Source organism: Styela clava, chromosome 2 (genome assembly GCF_964204865.1).
Source record: "Styela clava chromosome 2, kaStyClav1.hap1.2, whole genome shotgun sequence".
In the NCBI taxonomy this organism is placed as follows: domain Eukaryota; kingdom Metazoa; phylum Chordata; class Ascidiacea; order Stolidobranchia; family Styelidae; genus Styela; species Styela clava.
The window spans coordinates 10195894-10219496 of NC_135251.1; the positions used below are offsets into that span (position 1 = coordinate 10195894).

General features: G+C 33.0%; 1 protein-coding gene across 1 annotated transcript in view; it reads right to left on the reverse strand.

The window, feature by feature from the left end:
• Window positions 1-462: 462 nt before the first annotated feature.
• LOC144419893 (uncharacterized) overlaps window positions 463-23603 on the reverse strand; it is a 50330-nt gene continuing 27189 nt past the window's right edge. Inside the window, exons 2-15 of the mRNA XM_078110072.1 lie at window positions 15134-15221; window positions 12235-12371; window positions 11214-11303; window positions 10684-10822; window positions 9657-9805; window positions 8744-8843; window positions 7898-8040; window positions 7041-7120; window positions 6430-6534; window positions 5449-5708; window positions 4384-4539; window positions 3766-3872; window positions 3042-3167; window positions 463-2331 (exon numbers count right to left, since the gene is read on the reverse strand). Of these exons, the coding sequence (XP_077966198.1) occupies window positions 2107-2331; window positions 3042-3167; window positions 3766-3872; window positions 4384-4539; window positions 5449-5708; window positions 6430-6534; window positions 7041-7120; window positions 7898-8040; window positions 8744-8843; window positions 9657-9805; window positions 10684-10822; window positions 11214-11303; window positions 12235-12371; window positions 15134-15209 (1893 nt within the window). The 5' untranslated portion in view covers window positions 15210-15221 and the 3' untranslated portion in view covers window positions 463-2106. The remainder of the gene's footprint in view (window positions 2332-3041; window positions 3168-3765; window positions 3873-4383; window positions 4540-5448; window positions 5709-6429; window positions 6535-7040; window positions 7121-7897; window positions 8041-8743; window positions 8844-9656; window positions 9806-10683; window positions 10823-11213; window positions 11304-12234; window positions 12372-15133; window positions 15222-23603) is intronic.

Sequence of the window (23603 nt, forward strand, 5' to 3'; positions counted from 1 at the left end):
ACTGATAACTGATAAAGCTCTAGCAAAACCTAAAAAACTACTCAATGATTACAACCATACCAGAAAATTTGTCTGAATGATAAAGTGTCTGAATGGAATCTAAACTTCTGTTGTCACGTACCGTTGATATTTTGCTGATAAGTCAACGTTAGGGAAGTAATCAAGGGAGTCGATGCTCGATGATTAATACATTAAATATTAGCTATTAACACAAAGGTAACATACTTAACACACGTAAGTCTGCTAATTTTGTGAAAGTTATCGGTGGAAGGAAGCAGGCATACACATGATGATGGTTAATTTGACGTTTGGGTATGTATACTGAATTTGGAACAACATAATAGAAAATAATATGCGATCGAACCTAGATTTATACCACGAGAACAATAAGTGAATTTAACAAAGTCAGTAAAATTATAAATAAATTATTTTTATAAATTAAAATGAAACCATGTGAATCCACTTATACCAAGTAAAATTCAAAATATGACGTACCGTAAAGCGTGAGGCTAGTCATATTATCCTGAAGTATTCGATTTCCCAAGATATTGTTTAAAAACGCACGTTAAATATTTTGCAGCGAAAAGAGACAACACTCATTTTACGATTTAATATATTTCAAAAAATATTTCGAATATATTTCAAACAGAATGAGAAAAAAACAAGGCATATTTACAAGAATGAGTAGTTGCATTAAATTGATTTACAACGATTGAAAAACATTTCAGTATTTCAACCAATCTCACATTTGATGGAATATGGAGTTCAAAATATATCAGTATCTATACAATTTATTGTTGGACAGAAGAATGTTTCACAGGTTACAATTCCATAAGCATCACTTAAAATAGAACGCACGTTGCTGAGCTAAAATGCATTACTTAAAAATCTAGAATAAAAGAACACAAAAATCATGAAAAGAAATTTTTGCAGATGCAAATTGCGGCTTCAAAAAACTTGCATAAATCGATTATCAATCATTCAGCCTAATTTAACAATTCTCAAATTGGCGATATAAAATATATCACCATTTATTCATTCGACACGAAAGAAATAGTGTTCAAAACGAACATTTAATATATTTTATTTATCATCTAGGTCTCCAAGAAATATTTCATACAGATGTGACCCCAAAAAATTGTTGTATAAATCAGTTTTAAATTGTTCAAATAAATCAAAATCTTTCATAATAATGAGAAAATTATTATTTATGCATTTGATATAATGAAAAACGGCTCCTCACCCCCTGTAAATATAAATCATTTATCGCGTAGTTCCTCAGAGAACATATAATAAAAAAAGAGTTGAAATTATTGCAATGGCTTCTAGAATCGAGTGATGCCGCACAAAGTTTTGCGGCTGCAATATATTGAATAACACAGTAAATAAAAAAAACTTTCAAATCGAGAATCAACGTTTAAGCTTTCATATTTTAACTAATGCATAAAATATAACAAATAATCAGAACGGGATTAAATTTCGGATAACAAGTAATTTCAGAACCAAATTTTGGTATACTTTGAAACCAATGATTTATTACTTGCGATACTTCACCAAACTATGATCTGACCTATGCAATACAAGCTAATAAACTAAGGCTTATTTGGGGGCAAAGTACTTAAGTATTTTATTTAGAGTGCCCAGTCTCATAGAAAAAAGAAAAGAAAAAAATAGGATTTTAGCTTCAAACACTTTCAACCTCACATTTGAAATAATACTAAATACTATATATTTTTAATAAACTATGGCACACGATAAAAGATAAAGTGGAACAGATCTAATAAAATAAAAACATTATTATAATCAACAATGCGAACTTACCGAATATCAGTCTGGCTTAACCAGTATAGCAAAGTATGAACAGACTGAATGATAGATACTATGTTCTCTGGGATTTTGGTTTCTGGATAAACCCATTACAATAATGAAGGACATATGAAAAAGTCTTTGTATTAATTCAAACATTCTTAGGGTATTTGAGATTCGATTCTTATCTGAAATCATCAAGTATTCGAAAATGCCCATCCCTCCCTTTCATACAAGTTTGCTAGAAGATTGTAAATAAAAATACATGTTTGCAATTCACATGGAATGTTCAGAATCACATCACAGTCCTAAGTCACCCTGTGCAGCCCCATCATCCGACACCATTGTATGAGTTGTGGTTTGGCTCACAGATCTAGTATAATCTGGATTACAACCATCAGTCGAGCTCGAATCCGAACCAGGTAATTTTTTAATTCTTCGAGCAAGTTTTGGAAGTCTGTATTCGATGTTTCTCTTCAACTTATCTTCGTTCATTCCTTCTCTCCATTTTATAACATGGTTTGTCTGTTGAAAATTATGTATTGTTAGCACGCAGAATATTACGAGTTGATACTACATCTGTGGTGATATTGTTAAACTTCAAGAATTATGAATATAAACAATTTAAATCCATAATTCTATATAGGACTATCCGTTGGTGGGGAAGGTTTTTGGCCAAAATTGTTGCCCTACCTGGACTGGCGGGCCATGTGAGTGTGACGTGATAAGTTACATTTTATGAAAAATACTTACAGTGTTACAAAAGCAAAAGTGGAGAACAATATGCTAATTTAAACAAACTAAACTCAATCGCAATCTCAATAAACTCCTTGAGCTATTATTTCAAGTAAAACATCATTATTTGGTTTCAGTTTGGTTGTGGCAGCATCGGGCGGGCCAGATTAAATTACGCAAAGAGCCGGATTCGGTTCGCGGATGTTAGTTTGCCCATGTCAGGAATAGAATGTAATGAGTTACGTGGAGCTTAAATTCGATGCACCAAAAACTTCGTGCGCAGTGGAAGTACGTATCGCATCAAATAATATCACTTTAAATTCGTTGTAATGCTTTTACTATGAGGCATTTTTTATAATATTGTTAGATTTGAATTATATTAACTTTAAATTGATCTAAAATAACTTAATGATCTAAAAAAATATTAACTTTTAAAAAACCATTAACTTTATCGTAATAAGCACATGAAATGATTTCTTAAACATCGAGAAATATATTACCTTGATAGCAATCAAAAGCCTTTGCCAAACTTTGTCAGTCCTTGCTAGTTTCTTCAGCACTCTCTTCGTTCCCGGAGTGAGAATAAATATCAGGCCCATTTGAGACTCAAGAAGTCCATGAAAACCCTGTGAAACAGAGATATAATGAATACAATGGTTTCGATCGAAAGTTTGTGACATTTGTTCTTAGAATGTTTTTTAGAGAGCATCATTCTTATGCTAATATCTACCCAGTGGTCTTCAAGTGGAACCCCAATGAAACATTCAAAAACAAACAGAATTACAATCGTTTTTTATTGTTTGAATTATGTAAGTTATAAATGTATATAAACGCAAACCTAATAAGGACAGAAAAATATTTAGAGTGCAGCAAATTTGATGAAAGTAATAACCCTAATAGGCCTAATAGTGTAGCACTCTATCCAAAAGTTATAGTTAATAGCTTGAAAAACGCACTATATCCGACTGTGAGGGTTCCGTGATCACAATATGGTCTACACTTGGCGCAGCGTGTTCAGCGTAAATATCACCTTTCTACTTTTTGTGATTGTGCTGCGGGAGCTCGTTGCCGAGTCAGCGTCGGCTTAAGTAAAACTGGAGCAAATGCCCGGTCAACTATTCTCATACCAGATCTATCGAACATTAATTCTACCAGCCTTGTCTTGCGTTTTCTTGAAATAAATGACAAAAAATAATAAAAATTTATAAAAAATCTTAAACTTACCAATTCCGCGTGAAATCTCATCCAGCGATCATTTAGATATTCAGGAGTCAAGACAAAAACCATTCGGTGACATCTTTCTACAAGGTTTGTGATTCTTTCAACTTGAACTGAAAAAACAAAATTGGTTTCTGGATTTGCACTAACGTCGATTTTTTCGATAATTTTAGCAAAAATTCCAAACATAAAACGCTGCATAAACTAATGTATAAGGCAGGGGTGTGCAATATTTTTGTTGATGGACCATATAACCAACTTCAGACATCAAGCTGACCACACAAAACGATTAGTAGGAAAGATAAGAGAGGAGAATGCAGCTTGTCGCATAGCCTTACAGTAATGATAACACCGGACAGAAGGCGGAAGATTTGACGCAGCGACAAGAATAAAAAACTTTATGCATTTTTATCCATGTGAGCACCGTTTCAAACATAAACCTAACTTCCCATTTTGAGCTCAAAATACTGACAACTCCTTTTAGTATTGTATCCACATTAAGCTCGCTGCAACAATCAGCCACTCCAAATAAAAAAGTTCGCTAATTAAGTATATTTTAGAATAAAATTAGAAAACCAAAATGAAATTACTAATATACAAGTAATGGAAATATTAATATATTACCTGTAAAATCAATCTGTCTTTGTTCATCACAGTATGTATAATTCAAATCTTCCAACAGGTTGTGAATAGCGTATACGACGATGGATTTGAGACTTTCATCAGAAAGTGTGTCAGTATCATATAGATATGAAAGATAGCAGACATATTGCTTGTCGTCTGTTGAAATACATAAAATAGATGTTTAATAAATTGCCATTACAGTTGAGTGGGGTTCGCAACGCGATATACATTTACAGTCAAAAATATACATATAGCGCCAACCCTGTTGTTACAATTTGACGATAATCAATTACATTACGACCATTTATCAATGTACGTTTATTTGATTGAATTTGAATATTCTTAATCCAAATTCATTGGGATTCAACAATAACAGCTTAACGTCAAGACAAATAAATAATATAACTTGAAAAGACTGGACAAAACTTAAATAATGTATAGTGACTAGGTCTGCGAAAGTGGCGTCTCATTCAGAAGTTTCTACTGCAAATTTATTTTAAAAATATGTACAAAAAACGCCTTAAACTATATAAGATTTTCGATTTTTATTTTTTTTATTTTCAGTTGTTAATCTCGATAGCAATCCAAAATTACCTTTCTCTAAAATGTTTATGAAGATGGTTACATTGACTCCGATGGTATGAATTATTAAAAAAAATTAGAAAAACTTTCCGTACTATGGGGGCTAGCTAGGGTTCACTGAACCCTGTGGTTCACAGGAAAAGTTTAGGCGTCTATGAGATTCACACTCATAAGATTCTCACGCATTTGATGTAAAAATATTGCTCACAGAAAGTAGCTTGTTTAATCGCTTTCGAGACAACCTATTTATTGTTACATTGACCAGTTAGTTTAAGGATTTAGGATTTCGCATCTTCCAGGCAAATCAATAAAAAAGTGTTCGAAATCATATTATGTAGATTAACGAGACTATTGTGTAAATCTCTATTACTATCAAAATGAGGAACACTGCTAAAATATCTCAAAGACGATATAGAAATTATTATATTCTATAAAACATTTTCAATAAAGTACAAAAAATGAGAACAAAGCGGTTGAATTTACCTCTATCATATTTCCATAGCCATGATCTCTTGTACGCAACAAGAATGTAGATCTCAAATCTTTTATAAAGCAGGACCAGCATTATAATGAATATCAGCACACCCAGGCATATACTAAGAATCATGATGAGTCGAAGTAGTCGTGGCGTATTGTCTTCATTTAGTTGCACATCCCACTCATCCATCTTCCACGAGTTAGATGATATATCGAAATAACCCAAGTTGACAGTATATTGGCCCATATCGTTGCTTTTCAGGTCTCTGTTGTTAAAAAAATAGAAATGAATCATTTGGAATAAATTTCGTGAAAACAACAGTAGAAATGTGCTCATCTGAAGATGTTACAGAAATACATTTGTCTCAGTGTGCAGCAATAATTGAAATGAAATTGAACCGCATTTAAAATGTAATGTATGTCTAGTAGTAATGTGCTATTTATCAAATACCATATGAATAATGAAAATAGTTGATGCATATCCATCCAAAACTGCTTGTAGAAACCAAGTTATGGAATAAAAATGTGAAAATACGAAATACGAAAAAAGAGCAAGAGTGATGCTAAGCGAACGTTAAAGAGCAGGGTTGTGTAACTGGTTGAAACCGCGGTCCACTTGTATTCAACATCGGCTTTCTAGTAATTACAGGCTGAAAACGGTTATTGATGTTATGACATGCGCTGTTCGATTCGCAAAAAAGTATATCCTTGCAATGCAAAGGGATTGGAATAACTTCCAGCACGTAATAAATTAAAACTCGTCTCGCGGGCCGTACACTATTCAAATTTGGCACTTGTCCACGTGCCGCACAATTTTTCCTTGTGGGTCGCATTTGGCGCGCGGGCCGCAGGTTGCACGCTCCTGTTACGAAGCACACGTCGTGTTAATTATAATTTGAAGATAATCTGATGCCAAAGTTTTTTTTTTTTTTTTTTTTTTTTTTTAATAAATTAAGAAAAAATAATATAATTATGAATAGTATTTACCGAATATAGAGTTTTATACCGATTGTCTTTCTTTCGTGTTGTATTTCTTCATTCTTCGTATTTTCACCGTCAACGACACAAACAACAGAGTCATTGTTGCCTTCCCTGGTAAATATAATCAACTAATGGTAATTTACCTAAAGGTTATATAAATAAAAGCCCAGCTGTTTTTAATAGTAAATTATTTCAAGAGGCCTAATATGAAAAGCTTCAAATGACAAATAGAGCCAACATAGAAAGTATCAGTTAAATTACCACTAAACGCATTGCTGGCAATTAGAGGTTTTTTCGCTGGGAAGAAACAATTATGCATCACAATATTATTTTATTTCAGTGGGCCTACGTAACAATAGCAGCCATAGCAATATGAAAAATGATGTCAAAGTGAAAACACCATAGAGCCCACAGAAATATTTAAAATAAATGTTCTTCTAGCGACAACAAAAAGATGAAAATTCAATTGCAACTGGTCGAGTAGTTGGAGATATTTTTCTACAACAACAAGGATACCAAGAAGAAGAATACTAACAACACCAATTCATAGGACCACTTCGTGCCCAATGACAAAATGTAGCTTCACAAATATGATCTGGATATGGAAATTTACTTACACGATGCATGATTGTCTTTGGTCAAAGACTCCAAAACTTGTCTGGTTGAAAAAATTATTTTCGCAAATTGTATCACCGTTCTGAATATTAAAATGAAAATTAGTTGAAGTTAAGTACTATATTGGCAGAATACTATTGATACACACATAAAAGTTATAGTACCAATAGATGGATTCGCGGAAGCCTGGAATGTTGTAATTTAATTTTTTTGTTGGACGACCGCAGATAATGGGCAAGTGCACCACAGCTGATGACTAGCGTTATGTATGACGTTTCGAAAGGAATGTATTGGATTTGTGTAAAATGTATCATATCAATTAGCTTACGTAGTGAAATACAAACATTTTCTGAATTAGTTCAATGTAAAGAAGAACCCGTTCTAACAATTGATATCTCATCACTATTAATAGTAACCTTCTTCATAATATAATACTTCCAATGCTAATTTGTAAAAAAAAAACAAGAGCATACTCTTCCAAATTGTTAATCTTCTACGAGAAAAGGTAGCTAAATTACTGGAGTAGTCACAAGCAGAGTTTCCAACTGGGGGAGAAATCGCCCCAATGAGTTTATTTTTTAAGAAGTAGGTGTATTACATTGCTTTTTTAATGTAGTAATAATAATATTCTTTATTTATTGAACATTACTGTGATAATTATTCACCCAACACTAATTAAATAAACTATACAAAACCCAGAATGCACCCCTAAATTTCTAATATAATATCAAATATCGAGAAACAAACGAAAATAGATTTTGGTATATACTGAAGGAAGTTTCGTAATTGACAAAAGAAGAAATTTAGCGAAAAGGTTGGAAACCACTTATTTAAAAGAGGAGAAAAAACAACAACATACCCTTCGCCATAGGACTGCAAAATGTTTTGACGGAGTGTTTCCCAATACTATCTGTCCTTCGCAATCAAGTACAGCAGTATCACCGAGTGTTTTAGTTTCATAATTGACACAGGTGATTGTAGGATTGATGAACTCAGTGCGCTCTGTAAAAATTAGAATATTAGAATCACATATAGCAAGGTGAATAACTTTGTTCTTTACGAGAAGAAGGTTCAATGTATATCTGGTTACAACCAACTTAAACATGTACATTATCATACTAAAGTTCAAGGTTCAACAAGAGTTTTAATAAAAGTTTCAATTGAGTATATATGACATTTTTTAAAATATGAAACACATATAATTAGATGAAAGGTTGTTTCAAAATCGGAATCTAGAACAACGGAATATTTCGTAAAAATGTTTAAATTAGACAATTTTAAATAAGTATTATATAAATATATTAATGAATTTGAAATCGTTCATAAATTTTGAAATTTTGCTCCATACTATTCGGGACTACATAACAATGCTGTGTAATATTGTTCCAAATACTCATTATCGTACAGAAGCAGATAGTAATGCATTCTTATGCGGTGTTTTTCCAAATTATGTAATCAAATATAACATTTCGCAGAAATGTTCAAAAAGATGAATTTAAATTAGTATGATATAAATATATTATTGAATTTGAAATCGTGCATAAATTTAATCTTTTAATTCAAAGAATTTAGGCTCTGAAACGTTTGTTCGGGATGTGCAGAAAAATGCTGGGTCGGAAAGAAGTCTAAAAAAGAGGGAAGGGGAGTACACTTGCAAAGAGCACAAAATAGGTAAAAAAATGTAATTTTGTAATAATTAACTTACGTTTTATACATTGTGCGTATGTAACAGCATAAAATATTTTTCCTTCGTATGTTACTGTACATGTAAAGTTTGCGGCATCGTAGAAATCAACTCGTGGCATCTAAAAATACAAAATGTTGTCACCGAAGTTCTATTGAACACAAAACGACTATTTTCTTGTTTGTACGTCCTGCCTTTTGAAGACGTATATTGAATTGAAATCTATTCTGCATTCTTTTAGATATTTACCCATATTAAATAGAACATTACAAAAAATCGTTCGACAGTATAAAATATATGGAAAAATAAAAACATCTTGATTTTGTCACAAAAAATACATAAACATTTAAGAAGAATTGGAATTGAGAAACTAAAAAAATATCGAATTTATATTTCAGTGTTCAGTGTTTTCTTGGTACGGTGCCATAATATATGTAGCAAAGCAAAATAAGTACTACTCTTGAATTCCATCTGAGATATAAATATTAATTGACGAATGTCAGGACGAAACGTTAACCAGTAAACAATGTTTGAAAAGCACCAAACTGAGCGAATAAAACTTACCCATAAATCGAAAAACCATAAGCTCAATTATCCCTTTCATAAAAATTGAGTTTTCAACGTGTGCAGTTTTGCAAATTTAATAACAACAACAATGTCCTGATTTAATCTCAGTGAGAAGAATGGTAATGTTTTAATCAAAAATAAAGCTTTGGTATTATTTCTTTGCTAACCGTGCGATCGACTACATTAAGTCGTAACAATAGTCATATACTAGATCTCAAAACTGCAAAACCAGATTTTCTGCAGGTCAGCAAAAAGGACGTGAATTACATAAGAAATTGCTAATGTAGTGTACGTATGAACGTATATAATTTGACAATAGCTTCTCAGTAATATAATCTGAAGAAATATAAAATAATACCCTACTCACATTCAATCCATTCGGGTATCCAGGGTCCTGAAATTCAGTCCATGGATGACTAGTTCTATAATCTTCATCTTTACAATTAACGTACCATCTAGTTTTAATCTTAGATTGATCTGCTCCTGCTGGAATTATATCTGGATCGCCTTCTGGAGCTGTTTATTAGAAGACAAATAACAGATATAAAGAGTGGTGAGATTAAAAATGTTTAAAAACAAATTCTTTTTTGTATCGAACTCACTAACAACAGTCATTGGAGGGATTCAAAATTTGGAACGGGATCTCTTCTTATTGAACTCATTAGAACAGGTTCCCTTATTTCCAAAAATGTTTGTATTGCACCACGTAAGCTGCATTAACATGCCGTGCTTTACAATACATAACTTATGAATCGCCAAATATAAAGATCATCACGATATTCGAGAAACGCGTGCGAATCCCCATAATTCCGCCACTCGATATATTTTGGAGCCGGCTTCTTAGCTGGCTCTATTGATGCAAAATATGATGTTTTATCTGAGTAAACTGTCGCAGGTCGCAGGTAACCTGTTTATTTGCTTTATATTAAAATAATTTTGTACGAGTAAATAAATATCTTTGATAGCCTTTATCGTATGCAGAACAAACGAAATTAGACTAAATTGCTTGCTGGCATGCACCTCGATTCTGTGATACGATATTTTAAAAGAGGTTTTGCAAGCTATAAGCTGATAACAGATATATACGAACAAAATAAGGATAAGGATACGATAGCACTTTTTATCCCTTTTATACCAGTATATGACGGGTTTGGTATTAGTTGGCCAGTTATTTGTCTTCAGACACAATCTGATAATCCGCGCAAGGTAGTCAGAGATACTATAACAAGCATATTTTTAACGCTTATAAATCGTGTAACAGAACATAAATATTAAGGTATAGTTTAAGAACAATTGCAAATTTAGTTGAAAATGCTTCAGCGTTACAGTGTTACAAGTACAATAACATATAAGGGATTTTTAATACAAGCGATTTTTCAAGAAACTATACTCACGTCTGCAATTCAAATTCACGCTATCCCCAATTGTAGATTCACGGGAGATGGCGTTATTTACCCCTACCTTGCATATTTCTGGGAAAGGTCGAAGAACAACTTGTACTTTATTTGTCAAGCAAATAGTGTTATTGATAATCTAGAAATTGTAAAAGAAAATATCATAATCATGAGACAAAAAAAAACTAGGTAAATATATAAAACTATCAGTAGAGGACAGAGGTTACACGAGACTAACTCCTAATCATTCCTCAATGCCTTTGCGTTGGAGGATACGTATGCGTATAATGAAAGGATGTGCTGTAGCAGGAATAAAAATATCATGGCATATGCGATGCAATTCAAGAGTCCTGCTGCACACTAACACCAATGTATTTCTGTAACGCTTCGTCGGACCAAAAATTAACCTCCCCAGAAAAGCAGTTTACAACAACTTAACTAAATAAAATTTGATCTTCAAAAAAGCTTACGAACATGAACACCTCTGTATAAAAGGGCAACCAAAAATATATCAAAAAACCTAAACTTACCAGTTTAGCAGTATAGTTCGAGTTATCAGTAAGTGATGCTAGTTCTAGAATTGTGTCGTTGATCTCAATGTCTCCCTGAGTTATGATGCACTGCAACAAAATAGTATGAACATATGGAAATAAGCATTCAATCAGCTTTGTTTGTAATTTATAATTCACTGAGAACCATTTTATACATTCTATATTAAATTGTGATACGACAATACTATTACTATTTAGATTTCAACATAGACGAAGATCTTAATGCAGCGTTTCTTCAAAATAATAATTTCTAAATTTTGTATCTCTGCAAATTTCTTTTTCGTAGTCGATCTCTAATTTACTCATACAAGTGGGTTTTGTTCACTCCGCAGAGAGTGTTATCACATTTATTTTCTATATCATGTCATTACTAATATTACATATTGATATAATATTATATTGGAAGACACATTCATAATCATAGTCGAGTTTATTTCTTCAGCCAGAAAAATAAAATGATAGCACACAATTTTACTGGACGAGGGAAGCCGTGTTCAAAAAAAGATTGAGTTATGATTATAAATAAAAGTAAATTCGAAAAGTTTATAATATTTCCAAAATAGAAATCTTTTCAAGAAAATCTTCTGTTTGAATTTTGTAAAATTATCTTTTATAAGACGAATATTTGTGCTTTTCGTTTCGTACGAGTTTAGGTATAGGCAGCCACGGATATCTTCAGAAAGATTCACACAGACTTACTTCGCTTTAAGTTATCTCAGGTATACATGCGCGCAATTCAATCTACCACGGTAGGTTTGCTTCAGGAAGGATTGACAGTATTTAAAGCAAAAAAGGTCGGGTTATCACTATCAGTGAATCGCTCATGAATATAGCAAAATAGTATTGGAAGAGCCATACAAATTTGTGCCTCACTTCAATTGCCACAAAATTGCTTTTCGAAATAAGTACGTCGAAAAAATTATTTGTTGGGGTGAGGGGGTCACCCCCTGGATACGCCTATTCTTGCTCCGTGTGGTATTAAGTTTTATTTTATACTCACTTGAATATTATCATCATCAATATTATGTGTTTTCGTTTCCCAAATAGATTTCAAATAATCACAGTTGACGCTGAATGGCCAGTTGACGTACGATTGCTTTGTTTTTGAATTTTGGCTTTGACATGTTCCGTTGAAAGCTGCAATAGAACATCAAATCTTGTTTACATAAGTCTTTATTTCTTTCTTACAGTCACCAATCATTCAATTCTTTCATAATTACGTATTTCTAGCGGACAACAAAGCTAGATGTTTGTCCCGTAGTATATTTCAAGTGTAGAAATTTGATATTATAAATACACTTGTAACTGAGAATGCATTATCTCCACATAAAAACAGAACGCGCTGCATTTAAATACTAATATTAGTGAAATATCATACAGGTAGACATTCTTTGCAGTGCACGAGACGAGGTGCAAATTCATGCTTTCAACATTGAGTAAATTACTGGCCAGATGATGTGTTTAAATTTGTGCGTACGTACCATTTAGTATTTTGCGCGCAAATGTAGAAATAAACAAAAATAAAAGATAAAATCGATTCAATGAAATGTAAGGAAATACATATCGTCACGCTAATAACCGAATTGCGTAAGTCATTTTTGGCGATTTTGATTTTTTTTATAAAATGGGTATTTATGTAATGCTGCGCACCTGTCTGCTACCTCAGATTTTATTTTAAGAATTCTGAAACCCATAAAAATGGAGATTTAGTATTACATGCACATTTGTGCAATTGTTTCGTCATAATGAATTATCATTGTTACCGCAGGACTATTGTGACGTCACAAAGGCAAAATTACCTCGGCGAAGTATTTTCGAGTTTTTGCATTTCGGATTCTGGCTTAGCGCGTATTAATTTGAATTTATACTACAGTATAGGACAGGGATGGCAAACCACTGACCCGTGGGTCACAAAGTGACCCACCGCATTTTATTCGTGACCCACCAAGGCACGATTAATATATAAAAAAAAATGCTATCATATCAGTGATAAAATTTGAAAAAAAAACGGCTTTAAATTATTCTAACAATAACTAATGTAATATTATGTACCGTCATTTGGGCGGTCAGGGCTGCGATCGCCCATATGCAAATTGTTAATTTCCAGTCCGGGATGGTAATTTTCAAAACTCCTAGTTTAGGACGCATGTCTACACCGCTGTGTATCGTTATTACTTATCGATTTTAATCGGTAAGTATTTTGATAGGTATTTGTCTGTATGTCTGTTAGATGCACGCGATATCTCACGAAAGTGAGATTGAATCTGCTCAAGATTTTGCATGTGCATTCATCTTATCTCGGACCAGAAGCCTATTGATTTTGGGCGAATTATGTCGTATAATTAGCTAGTTCTTAATTAATTAGTGTTGGGACACAAGGTGTCACTACGGAGTAAGAGCGGTGTTTTGGGGGAATCCCCTAACTTTCAATCGATAAGTCTTCGATCTCTGACCGATATTCTCGTTCAGCTATTGGCTCTGACATTATTTATGACATAACAAGGCAATTAAATGTTCATTTCTCGAAACTTCTTGTCTCTTAGGAAGTGCATCTGCAGACTGTTTTATGGGTTATACGAGAACTAGATGCTACTTTGAATTTTATTAGTTTCTCGCCCACAATGCCGTTGAGAAAACAAAATCTTTCAGACTTGAAATAAAAATCTAGAAATCTGAAATAACAAGGGGGCAGTGTAAAAGTGCTTTAATGTGGTTGAAAGCTGATCGAAAAATATAACACTATCAGAATGGAATTCCCTCCAAACTCTTTGAAACCGTAAAATAATTTGCTGCGTCATCCTAAACGTTTTTGGTAATTCATATGCGTGTTTTCCTATTCTAATTTCATAAAATTGAGTGCCATAAAAAGTCCATGATAGAAGTCCTGCATAAGTAAAGCTCAAAACTACACCACGAACATCAGAAGCTTATGAGATTTCTTTCAGAAGTTTCTCATAGATACAAACCTTGATTAAATATCTGTGACCCACTCTCTTCTGTTCCGCGATGAAAATATAATTTTTTGACCCATTCATTGAAAAAGGTTCGCCATCCCTGGTATAGGAAAACGTGCACTTGTGATATTTACTGTCCGAGTCCAATTCACCTTGGCGGGATTTATATTGGGTGCATTGCTGTTTTATTCTATATATTTAATCGTAGTCATATTTCGGTGGGTGTGCAGTGCAGAACGTGTTATATTGATGAAATATATATTTTTAAACATAAAAAATAATGTAATTGAAACTGATTAGCTATTTTGGGGATTATACATTGTAGATAATGAGAATTATATTCGTTTTTGGAATGTTTAGTTTTCAGGACTGGTGCATAAAGTAAAGTTGCAAAATTGCGTATGTCCCCAAGTCATATACACATTTCTGCCTGAGTCACAGTGCGCCATTATGACGTCACTTAGCTGCGTCATACAAATTAACTTAAATCCGGCTACGATCAAAAAATTGAACCATGGCAAATTATTGACTCTCAATGGCATAACAATATCATTAGGAAGTTTTTAACGTTTTTCTCAAAACTGCTAAAAATGACTTAAGCAATTCGGTTATTAGCGTGACGATATGTATATCAATTACAATAAATAAAGGATCGCAACATTCCTTAATTACGGGCGTAAAGTAAAATAAATATGCTATGGTATGGAGAATAAATAAGGTGGATTGAGATAATAAAAGCGATAAGGAATTTGTCCTACCCCGCGTAATATTACAAATAGCCAAATAAATCGTTTCTGGAATAAGACACCAGTCTTTTTAGTAGACCATCACAATCCTACTTTTACCTATTTGGGTATATATAAAACCTTTCAGGATTCCGATTTCAAGCCATAACGTTTACAAACAAACTACGGTAACTTTACGACCAAGAAAAATATTACTAACCTTCTCCGTCTACTGAATTCCATAAATACATAAACAATGCAAATAGGATGTAAGAAAAATAAGAATTATGCTTCATTGAAACGTTGTTCTGTAAAAGAAATTTAAACGTATTTTTGAGAAACATAGATGGGTAAAAGAAGGGTACAAAATAAATAGCGACATTCTTTGTTTGGTTCACAGCAGATTGGTGATTATCATTGGTTCATAGCTCATGTTCTACTTCATCTTTCATTTACATTCTATAGCTTCATTTGCAAAATTATAGCGCGATGTTATGCAAGTATTTTGGATATCTGGTAATAATCATTTAAAACGACTCAATTAGAAGCATTTCTCTCTCCAACTCAAATTGTTTAAGCAAACTAAACCCGTTTGTTATTATCTCCAAATTACACCGATAATCACTTTAATGAAGATAAAATTGGTTGTTGTTTCAATTTGTTTAAAAGTGTTATAATGAAAAGGAATACAAAATAAATATGTGAAATAGAACAATTTGTTATAGTTTTACTGCATTATTCAAATATTAGTTCTTTCGTTGTGTTACACGAGAAACAATTTTCAAGAGCATACTTCATGTCAATATTATCATAACAGAAAATAACTTCGTTAAGAGAATTCAGGATTTAATGCATTTTACAAGTCTGATACGTGCTATTGACAGTTATACAAAAAAATCCACATTTTTCATGAATATCAATTTTTATTTTCCTTTTTATTCGTTGGCAACGGGAGAACTACTGAATGGTTCTCAGGCAAATAAATTGAAATGCATTTCTGCTTACTGTACTATTCCAATGCTATCTTCAAGTCACCGAACAGTGGAAAGAAAGCTAAATCACCCTTGATCGACTCTTTTATTCATAAGTCCTGGAAAGCACCATTCGATTTCAATCAGTAAACCAGCGAATAAAAATTCACAAGACAAGTTCGATTTTCAACACGGGGGAATTCTATTCAAATAAGAATGCAATCCTTAAATCATTGGTACTTTTTGAGCAAAACTCAGTAATTATAAAGTATGTTGAAATTTTTATAAAAAAAAGTCCACAATTCTGGTCATTGTAAGTACCGGTATGTAAAATTTTCTATGGTGGGCGAAAATGATTGAAAAAGGATTTGAAATACCATTTTGGGTTGAAATAGGGCTGCTTGGAATGTGTCGCGTAATTGAAAAAAAAACAGAAATCCTCAATTTTTGATCAATGTTGGTATGTAAAATTTTGTGATAAGCATAAATGTACAGTCTTTGAAAACTATCGAAGACCTGATTAAATTCATCATAAATGAAAATGAGAATACAGAAAAAATCACAGTTAAATTGCAATTCCACACTGAAGTAACTACCAATAATTTCGACAATTTTGAAGTGATGATATAACAAAAATTTCAGTTTAATGATACGTTGACATGCATGGCCTCACGTCTCTTTTTTTTCAGTTATTAGGAAAATTGGGAGGATTGTAATATAATCATATAAACAAATATGATGGACTGTTGTGATATGCATCAAAGACGTGCTTATTTTTTAAAGTGGATTTTAAAACGAAGGCTGTGTACTTTCAACCTTTCTGCTTTATCTGTTGATTCGGTCATTGGCAGTAATGGCTTACCGCAGGGATATAGGCAGCCTAAAGGGCGTAAATTCACAGATTCTTCCAAATCTTAACACAAAATGTTACAAACAATTTGTTTTGGCTTCTGAGCTCAAACCGAAACCACTTAGGCGAAAATCATTAGAAAAGACTGTAAAACATCGTGCATACAATTACGTATCAAAATTCAAAAATTCCAGGTGAAATATTAGGCTACGCAGCTTTCTTGCGACTCCTATCTTTGAGTACCGAAAATTTGAAAACGATAGGTATATAGGGAAAAAACGATTTTTCAAAACCCCCACCTGCACATCAGCAAAACAACTATAAAGTGTTAAAATAAAATGGACCATACGTCCAGTTCGTGTCGAATATGCAAAATATTGATGTAATACATATCTATTCTCTCTCTCTCTTTTCATATATACAAACACATTTAATGTTATCCTGAAATTATACCAAAATAATATTACCAACTAAAAGTATTCAAAAATTGAATTCCTCGTACTAACTGAATTGTTAAAGTATGAGAGACTGTTTTAACCCTATCTATAGTATGATATTGTATGTACTCATGTACCGCTATGTACTCATGCCAAATTTCCGAGTTGATGGACTGACCTGGCACTAAGAAGAACACTAAGCACTAAGAACATCGCTGTTATTCATAGAATAGAGAATCTTCTTCTCCTACTTGCCTGTCTGTTTTTTATCATTTCAATATTTATCCGTAATAAAGCGTTTGATTTAAAGCGTTTTGTGAGGATTTTCTTCTGCAGTCTCAGGAAAGTTAGTACTGTGAATCAAGAATTAAGGACTTTTGTGGTTTTTGGAAGAGTTTTGCTTTGTAATTGCTATAGTGTTGCTGATATAATTTAGTACTTTATTATTACTGTAACACTTCTTTAAGCACACATTTTAAACTTCCTATACTGCACAAAAGCGGGACCTTGACTTGCGTACAACTCTTGCTAAAAAACTAAAGATTGAACAAATGAAGTAGTTTTTTGATTACTAGAGAAGGAGTTCTAAAATGGACAAAGGGACAAAAAAAATTGGGGCACCACTGAAAAATCGTATTACGTGACTTAAAAGTCAGAAGGTAAACAGACACGAGGCCTAAATTGATACCGAATGACTGACTATCTTTGCTATAACTGACATCACAAATGAAAACGTAATTAAACCGGTAAACGAATGACCCTAAATACTACAAAAGCTCGTTTCCAATTTTATATGTCTATTATATTTTATTTCTCTTTAAGTAAATAAGGACTGACTACAATGCGCACTGATTAATTTACAATAAATTCTTTAAAATTCAACACATTCCGGGTTCATCAGTTGCTGTTGTGTAGAACAAAGGACGTGAATAAGAATCGTATTTATCCCGTAGTCGAACAGGTACTCCCGTAGTGTGAAACTGGTTAAGTTTAGGCCTTAATTTTATTCAGATTTTTCCTATTACGAGTTCGGAGATTGTCTGTTTTAGCCAAGTAAATATACCACTTGTCCATATGTGTCAGTCCCCTTACTCAACTTGATGTAAAGTAGGCGAACAAAACTAGTTACTTCCATGATGGTACATACACTTCTGGAACGCTGTCGAAGGTACATCTGGTTTAAAACAAGATCTTTTTTCTTTTGAAAAAGCACCTTAGTCCACAGCAAATATTAAATTTTAACTCATAATTCCAGGTACTAATACGATCTGAATTGTAGGCCCTTATATCGTATTGAGAGAAATATCAATATAAACAGAACAATTTCTCCCCCTTGTTGTAACGCTAAATTTCAGTAATCAGCGTCACTCCGTCCGTAAAACCAATACACACCGATTTCTGTCATTTGTTATCAACCCGACCTATTGACGTCATTGGATTTGTTGTCACACATCTACCAACATATAACGTCGTGCATCCTTCCATGATTTAACAGTCAACAGATTGAAGCAATCGAATTTATTTTACTTTATTACATACCGAAAGACGTTCCCATGATTTCTTTTCAAGAACTTATTAAACGGAATTATCAATCCAAATGCTTTAAAACAGAAGGTTTTTGGTTTTGAGAATATATATTTATCTAAATGATTCCTTTCTAAAACACAAACGAAAATAACAAGTAGGGTTGTCCGAAGAAAAAGTCTTCGGAGAAAATTAGTCCCAGATAATGATGTTAGATAGAGTAGTTTCAAGCATTACACGGTGATCCGTGAGAACCAACATGATATCTCTGCAATAAAATCTGAGAATTAGATTATATATACCCAGTGAACTAATGAATTAGTGACAAGTATAATGTTGAAACTGGAAATTCTAGAGAATTGTTAAAATGAATAAAACGAATACCGAACTTAGAAAAAATCAGATAAAATATAAATGTTAGCGAGCTAAATATACATAATGTAGAATGCAACGCAAAACAAATTGGAAATACTTTTGAAACTTGTGCTGGTATTTGATCTGTGAAGAAAAACGACCACAGTTGTGTTTATTGTTACAATACTTTTGTCATGATAGCTTGGTTAATCCCCTCGCAACTCGGCGCAGATCAGCGATATAATTATAGCAGTGTTCTGTTAGTCACGAATCAAGATAAACAATAGCGTGTCCTAAAATGAAGTTATTGTAAAGTACTCACTTGAGTATCATCATTGGTGAATCGCGAACTGTTTTTTCTAGGATACTATTAAAATGTGAAGTCATTCAGATATTAGGTTCATTTATTTTACAACTTATCATAAACCGTACCTCGCTTTTGATCCGAACACATGGTCAATTTCAAACAAAAAATCCATAGCGTGAATAATATATCCGGGGAAAATTGCACCTATGTCATGTGGGAAATTCAGTGCGGCCTTGCTATTTCCGCAATGAATGGGTAACCATTGATAAATCGCATATTGATAAATTCTAATTTTATTATGTCTCCGTGATTGTATGTTTGTGTGTGTGTGTGCGTGCGTGAGTAATATTTAAATTTACAAATCACTCTTCGCATTGAATTCATTTATATAAAAACCACAGGACACGATAGACTCTGATTAAATCACATTAAAATGCAAATGAAATGACAACGGTTATTTCTTGTGAATGGCCGCGAAATATCATACGTAGGCTAAATGGAATTGACGTATCTGGTTTTAAAAGCCCTCTGGATCTATGCATGTCCAAATACATAAATATATATGAGTGCTTATAATGATTAAACTTCTAAAAAAGTCGCAATTTATCACTGATTTCCGGAGTTGAGAAAACTTCCGGGTTCGAACGAAGAATTTTATTGTTAGGAATGACATTTATTGATGTCATATTTCATGACGTCATTATGCTACTGCCATAAATATTAAAAACGACGGCGAATTTCCCCCATTCATCGACATATCACACAAATCATGAATCACACAGCTCGCAATACTACAAAAATAGCTAGAATTCTGCTGGAACTGCTACATCTTTTGAATTCCAAGTGATTCGAAGGTCATACTGTGGAAAGTGGATTTGATCTAAATTTGATAAATACCACTCTGGTTTGAAGTGTATTATTGCCCCTGTAATGGAATATATTACGTATGTTCCTTTTTTTTAGTTTTATGTCTATAAGGTTCTTCATCTGATTTTTTGAAACAGTTGATTTGGTCACATGACTATAAAGATATCGACAAACTCCTTTGTAATTCTTGTTTTTACCAATTTATTAAATTCATATGTTTCTGCCTGATAACCTCTAACTTGAAGCATACACTATTTATCTATTGCGACGCCAATACGAGTAATACGTTTACGGCGAATGAGCCTCCAAAAAATCCATTCTATTACCTACGTCCTACACAGTGATCAAAGTTGATCATTTCACGAAGACAAGGAATAATTTGTGAGAATATAGTCAATATCAGATCAACAATATATGTTACACTCTTTTGAATTGGCCGAGTAGGTTCAGAAGTACCAATCCTTTGATAATTATCCTACCGATATTTGAATAAAAGTCTGATAGTAGTATCTTACCGAATAATTTTTTCAATGTATCATAGTATCCATTGAATCGTCAAATATAATTTACGTGACACTTGCCTGATGTGATACCAAGTCCTAATCAACGCGGACTCAGTTTCTTATGCTTCAGGAACTCAAATTTCAAGCGCGACCATAGCTGAAGGAAGGCAATGCCTTCATTTTTCTTCGAGGCCCAACAACTTCGCGCTAAGCAACCTGGTAACAGTTTAGAGAACAGTTAAAACTGAACCATATAACACAACTCGTTGCAGCATTGAGATTGATTTTTATCAAAAAATAACATATTTTCACCTCGGTCTTGTAATATATACCTTCTAAATCTAACAGAGTCAGTTCTGCTAGCGATCTAACTTGCTTAATATTTGCGAAGACGACTTCACCATCTTGATGTATCAAGTTTGCCGTATCTCAAGCTGAACTACTACAGTCTGACAGCACTAAAACCGTACAAGACATTTGTCTGGCCTACTCTTCAACCGAATAAGCATTAACATCAAACTTTACATTTATATGTACATAACAGATTCAACCTAATCAAAATAATCAGCCCTCTACGCTACCAACTTGTAACTAAAAATTAATATCTATTGGGATACAGCCAACTCATACACTTTACCAATCTGCTGTATCGCTCACGCACTGCGAGCTGAACTTGATAAAAGAACATGCGTTCATTTTTACGCACGATTGGCTTTGTTGCGTCATACAATATAAAAAGAGAATAAACAAAGAAAGTAGCCACGGTTCCTTACGGGGAGTTTCCAAACGATTTTGAAACTCCCTGTGAAACGATATGTGTGGCTCACTGGATAGCTCAATTCTAGTTCCTAGAATGTAAATAGTATTTTCACCGACTTGCTAACCGGTAAAATATTTGGATAGTTTGTACAAAGCCTCTACAATTAATGCAAAAATGTGATATTTGAGAGAAACACCACCACCACGTTTTTAAATAGTAAATTAGTAATTATCCAGTTAGGGTTGGGAATGATTGAAATTTTTGAATTTAAACCGAAATCTGCATTCCTAACCCTAACTTGATAATTACTAATTTTTTCATTTTGATCGTTAGCTTTTTTTTTTTTGTAGGACTTTGGTACAAAAGATCCAAATATTTTTCCAAAGCGTTAAGATCAGCCTTATCTAACTCAAAAACATTCCAGAACAAATTATAATTCAGTTTTACCCAGGTTGGCACATCAAATAACTTGTCAGTTGTCACACATCATGAATCACAGTTTGATATTATAGAATACGGCGAATGTTAAAAACAATGAGTGGTTTAAAGTAGTAATAAGATATTGGCAACAAAGGCGATTATTTCTCCAACTAGAGCAGGGGTTCTCAACCTGGGATTCGCGAACCCCCAGTGGTTCACGAGAAGATTTCCAGGGGTACTTGGACGGCAGTCGAGTTTTTGTGTGTTGCTGTTTTTTAACATTCTTTATTACTATCAGAGGAAAATGCGTGTCGATTGAAACTGAATGAGAATTGAAACGTAGATTTTTCCTGATGTTGCGTTGTTGTGATTATGACGGACAACGTGGAATTCACGGCTCCCAAGCTCCCAACCTCATTTTATTGAGTACTAATGAATCATTCAAGTTCCATGTATAAACAGCATGAACATACCAACGAAATAATTTGATCATCTCACTGAATTAGGTGGAAAATTCTTTGCACAATAATTTTAAAAAACAACGCTACACGCAACTTCACGAAATTATAAAATTAAGTTTATTATAACCAAATAACCTTCGATGCACGACCATAATATTTTTAAACACAAACGCTGAGATTCCCTTATAGAGTTTGTAAACGCCGCCATGAACCATTTCATCAAATTTATCAGAAATGCACTTCAATGTCCATGCGCGAATACATAAAAATACGATCATATCCCCTGAAAGTGACGTCACAAACCCGCCATGAACAACTCCGTAACTCCGATAAAACAATTAATGTGCAGCAACTACACGATACAAGCCCAACGATTTACCTTCATACCGCTTCTTAAAAACTTCATCAAACTTATAAAAAAATCAGTAATCTCAAATATTTCTCTCTAGATATACGAAAGCGTAAACATACAGACAGATGCTATGAAAACTGCACCACAAGTCACTTCATATTTCAAATATGAAATTTTCAGAAAGTATTCATTTATTTTCCATTTTGACATGAAATCTAACGATCTAATATTATACCAAAACACTCAAGTTAGAATTATAAATAATATTAAAAAAGTTGTCAAACGTCGGTTAAATCCATCACACGGTATGTCAATATTATAAAGTATAACCAATATAATAATTTAAATTCTTCTTATATCTTCAAAATAAATAAATATTCTTCTTATTTAACGAGATATTTGATAAATATACATACGTTAACCAATTACCGGATGAAAGCAATTCATCATAAAAATTGAAGTAGTCTCACCCACATTTCATTTTTTTATTTCTTTGTTAAGGTTTGTTTTCATTTTACAGTATCACCACTGTTTAATTTTTGTATAGTGTATAATTTCAATTTCGTTTGATCGTTTGCGACAACGTAACTTCTCTTTCGTGAATAGGAAGTGGAATTTACGAATTAAACAGCTCATGTACTGAAACAACATTATACTCCAAATATCAGAATCCTTCTTGCTCCCATTAACCCATTAAAATAAGTGCAAAATCATTTTGCGATACTTCATTAGCGTGACATAAGAATCATATTCGTCACCGAATTAATCACTGTTAATAAACTGAGTCTGTTTCAATAATAAATGCTTATAAATCTTATTATTTATATTCTTACGTGTAAGTAACATACTTGAATAAGGTCTTGCGACTCGCAATCTGTTCTAAA